The sequence below is a fragment of the Perna viridis genome, chromosome 15 (assembly GCF_037379345.1).
Source record: "Perna viridis isolate PV_CMFRI_1.1 ecotype Kerala chromosome 15, ASM3737934v1, whole genome shotgun sequence".
In the NCBI taxonomy this organism is placed as follows: domain Eukaryota; kingdom Metazoa; phylum Mollusca; class Bivalvia; order Mytilida; family Mytilidae; genus Perna; species Perna viridis.
The window spans coordinates 14431880-14444369 of NC_142459.1; the positions used below are offsets into that span (position 1 = coordinate 14431880).

General features: G+C 34.9%; 1 protein-coding gene across 1 annotated transcript; it reads left to right on the forward strand.

Annotated features, from left to right (window-relative positions):
* The first annotated feature begins 626 nt into the window (after positions 1-626).
* On the forward strand, positions 627-6611 carry LOC148597066 (perlucin-like protein). The gene is made up of 5 exons (XM_088562677.1): positions 627-782; positions 925-1019; positions 1913-2024; positions 3647-3851; positions 6530-6611. Exons 1-5 carry the CDS (start codon positions 683-685, stop codon positions 6561-6563), a joined length of 546 nt encoding a protein of 181 aa, XP_088418803.1. The 5' UTR covers positions 627-682; the 3' UTR covers positions 6564-6611.
* Positions 6612-12490: the final 5879 nt, after the last annotated feature.

Genomic DNA, 12490 nt, shown 5'->3' on the forward strand with positions numbered 1-12490 from the left:
ATGATGATGAAATGAAAAATGGGATGGGACACAAGGACAATGGGGTCGAGAAATTTTGATTGATTGCCACTGGAAATAGGGAGAGGTGGGTAGGGTCGGGCAATTTAGCCTCCTGTGGCGGAGCACTATGGTTCCTACTCCGGGAGAATACTGTGGGATTAAGTCGATTGTCTCAGATTTTGTTTGTTAATATTTTGTTGTTTTAGGTTGTGTTTGGTTGATACTGAGTTTGTCATTTAATTACAATGTAATGTATTTCATATTAATTAGTTATTGGTTTATAATTAAAAAAAGCAGAGATTGAAGTCTTCAAAGTCGGTAATCGTCAAATATTATATGCCACGGATTTTGGCTTACTTTCAACATCCAGGCAAATTCAATACTATACTTAACTTAACTTCTAATCAAAACTTGTTTTTGTTGTTTTTTCTATCAGTTTATTTTCTTTATTGCTTCGAAACATGTAAAATTCCTTCGGTCCTTGACTTCGGACTTGATTGACGTAACAGTTTACAGAGTTGCACTTCAGAACCCACTACGGTTAAGTATGTAGAATGGAGCGGAAGGGTTCGACAAACAATAAAATAACCTTGAGTGACATAATTGAAGTTGTCCTGAAATCAAAGTGAATAGGTGTGAGCTGTCGTACAGACTATATAAAGACAACACAATTATGTAATGTATGGGAAGATTTAGAATCATACTAGGATTGCACTGCAAATGTATAAGTGCACATATTGAATCAAATATGTTTTTACTTGTGTTTGCAACAGTTATTGTGGGTAAGCCATTTCTACTCAGCATTATTCGTTACTAAAAAAAACATTTGTATAGATTAAACTGAAGAATCTATATAGAGTTTGTCTTTAGACTTTAGCAGACATAACCTCGAAATGGGATATATTCATGATACTTTTGTTTTAGGTACAGCAGAGGCTGAGTGCAATATTGGATGGTTCCATTTTGAAACATCGTGCTTCAAGATAAATTATACTCATTTAAATTGGCATGATGCAGAAGTGAGTATAATCGAATAGAGTGCAAACATATCATCTAACTGTACGATACAGCAACTCATCATGATCCGTTTATGCTTATTGTTATAAATTCCGATTTTAAAGTAAAAAACATGCCAAAGGTACACTCCTTGAGACGTTCACGTTTCCCATTTTAGCGTGCGTGCATCGTTTATCAATTATTAATTTATATAATTTCATTAATTTTATTTTCTATTTTTTTCTGTTTTCATTATATGTCAATATTATTATTTTTCGTCTATTGTGCGTTTAAACGCACGGTAGGAGCATTTTATATCATGCGTTTAAACGCACGCTGAGAGCGTTCGTTTAAACGCACGATAGAACCGTTCGTTTATCATTCGTTTGGGTATCGTGCGTGCGGGAAACCTGAACGTCTCAAGGAGTGTACAATGTGTCAGTAAACATGTTCGGAAAATATAAATGGTAAACCATTTATGTGCAATAATAACGGCACAGCGGACATCGATATTTTAAAAAAGTGGACTTATTTACTATACAGGTCCGAACATTGTACATCTCTCTTTATTTTGTTGTGTGAACGTTGTAACAAATAGAGTAAAAGCATGATAGGGATGATTGGGGTCCCCTGGCACCCCTACAAGTAGAAAAATCAATTAATTTTCCTACAGATTCCAATGGATAAAGTACCCGTCAAACAGCTAGATGTACTTGTACATTGCATTTATTCAAATTCTGTAGACTTCTATTTTATTTTTATCTTTTTTTTTGCTCACCCTTTTCTGTGAGTACATTTATCTTTTCCCTTTTCATCGAATACAGACTTCAAATGGTGTTAGATACTCTATCAGTAACATACAAAACATATCGGTCATGAACACTGTAATATCAAAATGACGTCATTATTTACGTAGGCAGCGTGTCAAAGTACTAACACAAGGCTAGCGGAAATAACCGACGTTCACATTATGGACTTTCTACGATATTTGCTGAACAATCTCATCAATAGTGACACAATAACTCGAGGTAAATACTATGTACAACATACAGTATTGTTGTTTTCTGAAAAGGTCTGAAAAGCCAAGGAGATGTGTGGTTGAGTGGCAATACCTCTTCAATAAAACGCTAATAATGTTACAGAAAATGGTACATTTGTATACAAATGTCCCCTGATATCACCTTATTTCTTTTCACATTTTTTTGTTTTGAGTGTTTTAAATTTGTGGTACATGCTTGGAAATACTATTTTGCAGTACTTTTTCTGCATGCCAGATTCAGAACATTGGAGAGTATAGCTCTCAGTGCAATTTTATGATGAAAGTAAACACGAAGATCTCTCGGACTCTTCAGTGATATGAGATCTATCTTGCCTGCAATTTTCAAATAAATCGTATAACCCGTTTAAAAGTTATTTCCCCTTTTTTATTTACATATTCTGTGTGCATTTTCGGTTATCAACTTCAAAAGTATAACAGTTAAGTTACTGAGTTTGATTCTTCATCAAAAATACAACATGACCTTTCATCTACGGTCAAAGGGAGATAAATCGCGAATTTTGGCGCAAAAAACGACGTCAGAAATTGACGATGATATAATAGTTTGCGCCATACAATGCCCATAAACAATAGTGCAATTTGTCTTCAAGGAACGTTTTGTTTTTATTTGTTCACCATAAATGATGATTAATCAAAACTGAAATTTCACTATACCAAAGTGAAGAGAAGACAGCACGCGCTGATTTGATCTTGTTTATTGTTATATATCAGTTTTAGAAAACATATAGAGTTATGGATCCTGAAATAGCAATTATTGTCTGTTCTGATATTTTCTTGATATCATTATTTTGAAAATGTCTATTCTGAAACTACCGGACCAATTGGAACTAAACTTGTTATTCGTGTGCCTTAGGGTATCTTGCCGAAAAATGATGTGGAAATTTATCATCCGTCGAAAAATATGGTCACTGTAACTAAATATTTTGTTTGCTTGTTTGTTTGTTTTTTTAAATTATCTATAAAACCATTACTGTAGACAAACAGACAATATTGTTCTGCGAAATTTAAGAACCCAAACCGCCGATGAGACCCGGGTTTCTATTAATACAGATAGAATGACAAACTGTATCTCCAGGGTCGAAACACCAGGTTTTTACACATTGTCAAGCACCTAAAAAGTCTTAAAGAGATCAGCAGTATTACTGATATAAAAATTATGACGAGTAGTATTCAAACTTTGAGACAAAAGTTTTGCGTAGACAAGAAAAAATATACTTTATGATGGATATGTTACAGCTGACTTGGGTCTAGGATACGAAATTTGGCACTGTCAATTTGAGATTTGAGGCATTTTGGAACATACATATGTATCAATCATATTGCAAAAGGGTAGATATGTACTACCGAATGTAATATTTAACTTTGCAAAATGAATTTAGAGTATAAATAGGATAATTAATTGGAAAGAGAGGATAACAAAAATAAAAGAACGCCTTGATTTTGTTATCGGTGGATGTAGATTGATATTTGTTTTGTGACGTTTTAGCTGGAGCTTTTTAATTTCACAGTGTGAATTACATGTATCGAAATTTTTATACACAGCGAATATTTGATAAATCACTGACATCTATATAATAAATAAGTACATTGAAGGTGTGTGGGTTGGAGGTCGAGATGACGTCAAGGAAGGACATTGGCAATGGTCCTCCAGCGGGCGAAATTTTACTTATACAGACTGGGCACCACACGAACCATCTAATGGTAACCACGCCAATTGTCTCGAGTTGTGGAAAAAGCCCGGATGGAAATTTGATGACACTGGTTGTCGCTATACAATGCCATTCATCTGCGAATCTGGGTACGGATTATCTTAGCTCTCTTAATATGTATCCGTGATGTACATGTATTAGTGTATAATGTAGTTATTATTATTATATTCATTACATCAATATGAATGCAACATTTATATATCAGATTTCATTCATTGTGCATGTATCTATCAAACTGCAGTATTCCAAATTTCTGAATACCTGAAACACTTCAGGGCGTCATTCCATGTACTCACGCGGTAGAACCTCTCGGTGATGGATTCGGCTTCATACATATATTTCGATAGTTTTGGTTTTGAGTTCTCCTTGTATACAATTAATTTCAGGATTATAATCTTCCTAAAATGTTCCTACATATATAAATGTGATTATAATGCTGCTGACTATAGGTTACTGCTTGAAGTAACGTGTTGACATAGTGAAGTTTACCATATTTATGATTAGCACAATGCATTTTTTTTAGGTATTTGATATCAACTAATGGCATACTACTATAAAAAATGTGATGTTTTTTTTTCTTAAACAAAAAGTCGATAGTTTCGTCCGAATAAAACACACGAATCCCATATCTGTGGCATACATACACATGTACTTTTTTTCCTCAGCTGATTTTAACAGGTACATGTATCTTGTAAAGGCTTAATATATGAAAGAAAAATCGCGTTTTTCCAAAAAAATATTTCTTGAACAACTGACGGCCCACCAAGTTCTCGTACAGAAAAACAGAAAGCATTTTTACCCTTATAATGTATATTCAAGCAAGATACCTTAAAGTTTGATACCGATACCCGTGTGTGACCGGGGTCTAATTATGAATTAGGCCAATTTAATGCTCAGCTTGTCGTAATAGGCGAGTACGATTGCTTAGAGAAATCTGACTAGTAGTTTTAAAGTTCAGGTCACGGCTTGTTAGATGGTCATGGTTAATAGGGGTAGCCCTCATTTGGGTGGCAAGCCCTAAGAGGAAGACCTGATCACGCATCATAATGAGGTCCGAAGTGTATTGAAAGCACCACAACCTTCATGCACATAATACAAATTATTTACAGATTTTTTTTAACAGCATGGTCCATCAAAAATTGTCTACCATATCCTTTTCCTGTGGGAGTCAAAGTTAAGCCTTTCCTTGTTCTCATCCCATCCTTATTTTATCTTCTGCGTAAAATTGATTTATGTTACAAAATAAAGTCTAGTTCTCTTCCTATTTATTCATGAAATATTTGAAGCTGGACGTTGAACAAAAAGCAATCCATCAATCTTTTCTAAACAAAGAATTTATACGTAAGAAAATACGTACATGTATTCAATATTGCAGTGAATACATGTATGAAGTTAATTAAAGAAAAGTAATCTTTATTTAGAGTCGAAGTATATGCACAATCAACATGACAAACATGAATTCTGAATAGCTCTTTAACCGACTTTGTATGTACTCATTTTTAGACCACCTCGGTGGTCTCCTGGCAGCGTGGTCGCCTTGAGTGTGAATCGGTACAATCCCCGGACGAGTCACACCAAAGACTGTATAATTGGTTGTTACTCCTTCTCCGACAAGCACTCGGTATTTAAGGGGTTTAAGTGACGACTGGTTGTCTCGAAGTCAGAAAAAAAAATCCGTGTGGGCGGAATGCCTACCCGCGGGCTATTGCTTTTGTGAACCATTACAAGAAAAAATCGGGCAAGCGTGTCGGGCTGGTACAAAGCAGGGTCTGTCCGATTTATCAACTTTCTCAAACTGAATTGCAAGACATATATATAGCATTGGACGTTACTAATAATCAATCAATCAATCAAATCCTTTCTGAAAGAAAGTAATTTCAATCCATGTACGTTGTTTTAACGAAAACCTTATATACATGTAATAATAAAAATACAGACTTTCATATATTAGTCACGTGCACCTTGTTGTATTTAATGCACACGCATATTCTACATGTACATTTTTGGTTTTTTTTATCTAAAGTATTAACAATTCATAGATCTCATTAATGTAGCATAGGTGTTCCTTCACTGATTTTGGAAATTATTCCAGAGCCGATTTCTAGTGCTGTCGCTTTCAGAGCTAACTCGTCTACGTAATCAATCAATCAATCAATCTTTAATTCTTCTTTTACAGAGATGGGTTATTATAGTAAAATAATATAATACAAAATATATACACGTACGTGAGGTTTGAAATGTATTATAGTGTCATAGTATATACATTCACATTTACTGCAGCTTTTCGGGTATGTCTGAGGAATGCAAGATAAAGCTTTAGCGAGAAAGTAAGAGTTTTGTAAGTCCTTGTATGATTTTGCCACTGCCCATCCTATGAAACTATTGCTGTTGCATGACTGCTTAAAGCGTACAAAGTCAGTACAATTGTCCAGTCACGTCGTTGCAACCGCGCTAACGATACAGTACTAGTTCTCACAATATGTTTCCAGTCAGTTTTTTTCGGAAACACATATTGCTTGATCAAACGAATCATATAATGTTCAAGTTCATATTTAGAAAAAAATAGGAACAATGTCAGGAATGAATTCCAAAGTGTGTTCTGGATAAAATAAGAATCTAGGAATTCTTTTGAGAAGAATGTATTTCCTTATCAATTTTGTGTGTTTATCAACGAAGGGAGTTCGGCATTTTTTTCAAGTCAAATCGACAAGGCATATTGCTCTGACTCCGCTTGGTATTCTAATGATACTGATTTTTTTTCTTGCAGAATACCCAACAAAGAACCAGAAATAATTGGCTGAAACCAGACGCCGATGTAAACGAGAAATCAAATTAAATATTACACTGATTTACATTTTCAATCATCGATCTCTATTCTTAAGTCAATACGGGAGAAATCATTTGATTTTATGGAAACTACATGTACATGTACCATAATGCCATTCGAAGAGTAGGGAATTTATCGCGAAAACATACCAACGAAGGTGGTCATATTACATGTACAAACAACTTATGGAAAACTTGAGAAAAATGACAAGCAATGCTCACTTGGTACATGGAACTTCTCCCGTTTCTCTCCCTGGAAACCACACAAGAAACCGTAAAGTATAACGAGATTAGAAATGGTGAATATGTCAAAGAGACAACAACCCCACCGGGATGAAACATGTCAGCTCAATGCCACCAATGCGTGTTCAACGAACGACCAGTAAATCCTCACACCACAGGGCAGACGCTGGCCCCAACACATCATTAGACACAGGTACAAAATGTACAGCGACGGAGGCCACAAATTCCTGACTTGGGACATGCGTTATGAATGCGGCGGGGTTAAAGTACCTTGGCATGATCAGAACCTTCCCCCTTTTAAATATGTCAAGTTGAAAAAATATACAATTTAACAAGCCTGAAAATTCAGTTTGAAAAGATCTGTGGGCCTAAGTGGGCTAAAAAGGGATGTTTTCTAATATTAAAAAAATGATTTTTATATCATTACGAATTCATTTGTTTAATATTACAAATTTGATTTCTAGTATTACAAAACACTTTTATTAAATATTAAATAATCATTTGTTTTTATATGTAAAATTCAACTGGATTTTTAATATCAGACATTGATTGTCTCATATTAGGAAATGGATTTGTTGTATTCAATTACAATTTGTCAGCCTCATACCTTGACCTACATTTAGAAATCGATTGTAACGGAAAACTATTGACCAGACTTTACGACAAACGTGATGACTTTTCATTCAAAATTGTCAACTTTCCTTTCAACTGTGGAAACAACCCTTGAGCACCTGCGTAGTGTTCATATCACTACTCATACGTTATGCCACATCTTGCCGAAGCTACGCAGACTTTTGGTATCGCGCTAGAACTTTAACAAACAGGCTTCGGGAACAGGGTCATGTTGTTACAAGATTGTGTGTGTGTGTGTGTGTTGGGGTTTAACGTCCGAGCAGCAACAATATTTCAGCTATATTCAGACGATGAACATGAAATGGATGATAAAAGGAACATGAAATGAAAAAAAAGGGATGGGACACAAGGACAATAGGGTCGACAAATTTTGATTACCACTGGAAAAAGGGGGAATGGGTATGGTCGGGCAATTTAGCCTCCTGTGGCGGAGCGCAAAGGTTCCTACTCCTATCGAATACCACAGCAGGGTTCTTTAACGTGCAAGGAACGTGGCATCTTTCCCAACACGGTGCACCACTATTGTTTGCGGTCAGGTTTTCCGTATTATAGCCTGACAGCCCCAGCATGTAACACGCCAGGGGTACCCCATTCCACCACCTGGGGCACACATCCCAGTTGCTCTGTGGGCAGAGCGCATAGCCCCCGGCTAGGTTTCTGTGTACCATTTAGTCGCCTCATACGACAAGCTTAGCGCTGCTGCAGGCCTATTCTTTTAACACCCGGACCTGCACGGGGCGTTACAAGATTGAAGTCATCCCTACAGAAGTTTTATGAATTTAATACAAGTATTTACTTAAGATATTCGGACGATATTATGGCTCTTAACAACGACGACTTTGATATTTATATAAAAGATATGTAGCCTGCAGAACTTTCAATAAATAAAGCATATATTGATAATAAAGAATTCCGTTTCTTGATCTAAGTATTCATATCAATAATGGTTACCTTAATACAAATGTACTAAAATTTCCGATAAAATGAACGATTTTTTATTCCCTGTTGTTAATTATCCGTTTTTATACGGCGACGTCCCCTTGTCACCATCATATGGTGTTTATATCCAGTATCACCACTGGTTCAATTTGCTCGTATTTGTAACAATGTTTCAGGTTTTAACGAAAGAAATATTCATATAACAGAGAGGTTACTATATCAAGGTCTTCGATATCACAAGGTCGTTAAAACATTAACATTTTTTTCAACCGATACAAGGAACTCATACGGCAATACATGCATGTATGTACGTATAAATGATCAAGTAGCACTCCAACAAAGAATCATGGAAAATGTGATTCATGGGTAAAAAACCTACATATTTTATATTTTTTCATTTTGATATTTAAATTAGATTGAATTGTTATAGTGAACAGAAATTAACATTCGGTTTTTCATATAACTATGTTCGTAGAAGATCAAAAAATATAACTAATGCACTGTAGATTTCGAAATTAAGGGAGATAACTGTAAATAACACTCAAATACAACACAAGGGTCGTTCTTTTTTAAATTCAGCTATAAATTGTGATTCGTAATAATACAAAAACAGAGCCGCAAGAAGTTATGCATAATTGGTTCCCATGGGAACTCCAATAAGTTTACGATAAACGGCATCGCCAAAGCGAACAACGTTTCCCATTTTAGCGTTCGTGCATTGTTTATCGTTCGTTTACACATCGTTTTGCGTTCGTTTAAACGCATGCTAGGAGCATTTGAACTGCATGCTTATTGTTACATGTAGTTGCTTTTCTGCCTTTTAAGCCTACACAAACATAATGATCATCTACAACATTTTGATATTTTAAGATATATTTGTTAATGATATCTTCTATTGTTTCCGTTTACGGCGATGTCTTGATTTATCCAAATATCTCTGGATCTTTTTCAGATATTCTACAATAAGAAATTAAAGATAACACAATATAAAAACGCCAAAAAAAACAAAAAACAAAAAAACAAAAAAAAAAACAGTTCATAGCTCTAAAATCTTAAATATAGAATTTATACAATCCTATAGGTTTTCCATTTATAATTGAAAACAACAAATAGAATACATGCACTCATAAGTATTTGGTTTTTCCTGGATTTAATATATGCACAATTGTAAATATGCATTGTATGAAGCGCGCCTCGTTCCTTGTAATATTTTTGACGATTCCAAAAAAGATCTAAATATGTTATGATACATGTACTCTACCCTTCTATAGACAGTCTGTACAGTTACAAGTAACTGTTCCAGGTTTAATCTAAATACGCTTTACATGTACGGTGAAACATGTTTAAACCCTCTTTGTTTGGTTTAGTCAGGTGTTTGACTTACTTACATGTACATGTATGTTCAAACTTCATATGTACTGAGACGGAGGAATTCAAAAAGGTATATGATGATCGGTTTAGACATGGATTATACGGTGATCGGTTTAGACATGGATTATATGGTGATCGTTTTAGACATGGATTATATGATGATCGCTTTAGTCATGGATTATATGGTGATCGGTTTAGACATGGATGATATGGTGATCGGTTTAAACATGGATTTTTTTTTCGAGGTTTGGTTTGTTCACGTTTCACCGTAGTCGCAAATTAATACGAAATTCTATCTCATAGCTTATTCCATGTATGAACATGTACGTGTTTCCCCCCTTCTCGTTGCTTCAAATGCCACAACCACAAACACTGTTAGATTTAGTAAGTCTTTATATCGGTGCGTACAAGACCAGGATACGAATGCCAATTGAAATAAATAAGATGAATATTTTCTTTTCCATTTACGAGTATGTTCAAAATTTAGAAGGATAATCTTAACTTCATTGTAAAATTAAAAACAGTTAACAATACATTTTAGAGCGGAGGGATACATCAATCTACTTTTGATTTGGACAGATCTAGTTGTGCAGGATGCAAACTGCAGTTTCTGACGAAAATGACTATCATCATAAATACTTTTTAGTTACAGTTATGCAAACATATTTTTTGGGTGAAATGTTGTCGGCACTGACCAGATCGGCTCAGTATCACCCGAAATTTTAGATTGTTTTTACACTGCCCACCAAGATTTAAAAAATGGCGCCTTCTGTCATGAGGACTTGAAAGTGAAAGTAACCATGAAAGGCGTGAAATACAGAAATTCGTTACATGTAAGGGGTAACTTGTACTAGATAAAGGTCTAATGAGTTACTGGCAACGATTTGGTATCATTTAAATGTGTATTGTAGTGACCCTACTTTTTTTAAATTCTCAAAATAACTACATTTCTTCCATAATTACACTATTTTTGATAAGTGGCATATCAACATAACATTACAAATATGAAGATAGTATCAAAATTGACTTCTTGGCAAATTTCAAGTTTTTTTGTTATGGTGTAATAACGAAGAAATTAACAACTGACATTTTCCTTTAGCGGAACCGTTAAGAACGAATTAACCATGCAATTATGATCATAAACGTTCGCTTCATCCCCCCCCAACCCCACTCCCCCCGTACTCCATTGCTCTTCTTACGAGTTTGTTCACGACAAACTTGAAAAAAGTGAAGAAACAACATCACTGTGTAAGGTACGGAAATTAACAGTGATGTCACCTTCCATTTGGTTAGATTAGTTGCCATTGAGTCAAATACTAAAGTAAGTAATTATAAGTATGTAAGTAGCCAGCCTCACCGAACGCAATTACAAACAAATTTTGCATTGAAATATTTTTTTGTTAAAATTATTAAAACTCATCAATAAAAGATCCCTATGGACTGTGTTCTGTTCAGGTCCTGTATATTTCTTTTTATAAGATAGGCTTGACCTAGTTCGAATTTTCTCTGACCATGCAACCCTTCTCTATTTTTTATTTGGATATTGATATGTCAGGTTGGGGTCAGAACAATGTGGCATACAAAAAAGTTGGAGATTCAGCGGTACAATGGGGTACTGCCCGTCAGCTGCTTCTAACAACTTTCTTGTTAAAATCGTGCATGTCTCATCTACCTAGTTCGATTCTGGAATCATTTTCCTTTATGCTGATACTAAAGTACTATTATTGCTACAGAAATTACATTTTGATTGAAGTTTTGTTAATTTTTCACGCGAGACCCTGCTTTGTTGACATTTTGAATCATAATATATGTGAAATGGTGAAAAAACTAGAGTAGGTTCGAGCTTGTCCCAGGCAATAAGGATAACTTTTAACGTCGTTCGTCCTGGTAAGGACAGTCACTTTTTGTTACTTCCAGGACATCAGTTTTTTGTTGTTGGTATATTGGGGAACCTTAAGGAAAATTAAGATAGTAATAAATGTAGAGCTCACACTGCTTCACAATAAGATTAACTTCTGTTGAATTTATATTAAAAGATGAAATATATACAGTGTTTTAGGAAATTTTTTTTCCGTTACCCGGGGCAAGTGAAATTTGGGTCAGGGAAAGTTAGGTACTTAGTAACACTTTCCCTTGGCAAGTTGAAAACTTCATATGCTGTAAGGATTTGTTCTGTCCGGAAAGCAGTCATTGACTGTGGGAAAGTTGATTTTATATGGATTTTTCCCTAGGAAACCTCAATTTCTGAAAATCCTAGAACACTGATATATTGATATCCCTGCTGAGGAATACTTTTGTATATCTAAACCAATCAATATACATGTATAGAATAAACATCAATAAACACTATAGAGTTATATGTACACATAGATATGTTAGACATTTTGTTTAATTTTTTTATTGAATTCAAACAATGTACATTTTGTTTACACCAAAAATTAACCACTTTAAATACCGGTATCCTGACTACTCATTATAAAATTGATCTGATCTTCAGGCACTGATGGGTCTGTGTACTTAAATCTAAAAAACCAGCATACTGACCCATCGTTTTTCTGCCTGGTATTAAGAGAAGCTGTTCTTTAAACGACAGCATACTCATGCTGACTTGGAAATTCTGTTCACTTCAGGGTGAGCCTGTTATACCAAATATGAAGGATAGTGGATAACCCAGACTGAATGGAGATAAAATGATAAACCATGTATAGTTGAATCA

Bases quoted from the DNA above. Each gene is read 5' to 3' on its own strand.
- LOC148597066 (XM_088562677.1), top strand. From the start codon at position 683: ATGGGAAGATTTAGAATCATACTAGGATTGCACTGCAAATGTATAAGT. The intron at 1,020-1,912 runs GTGAGTATAATC...TTATTTACGTAG, and splicing joins TAAATTGGCATGATGCAGAA to GCAGCGTGTCAAAGTACTAA. The intron at 3,852-6,529 runs GTACGGATTATC...TTTTTCTTGCAG, and splicing joins CCATTCATCTGCGAATCTGG to AATACCCAACAAAGAACCAG.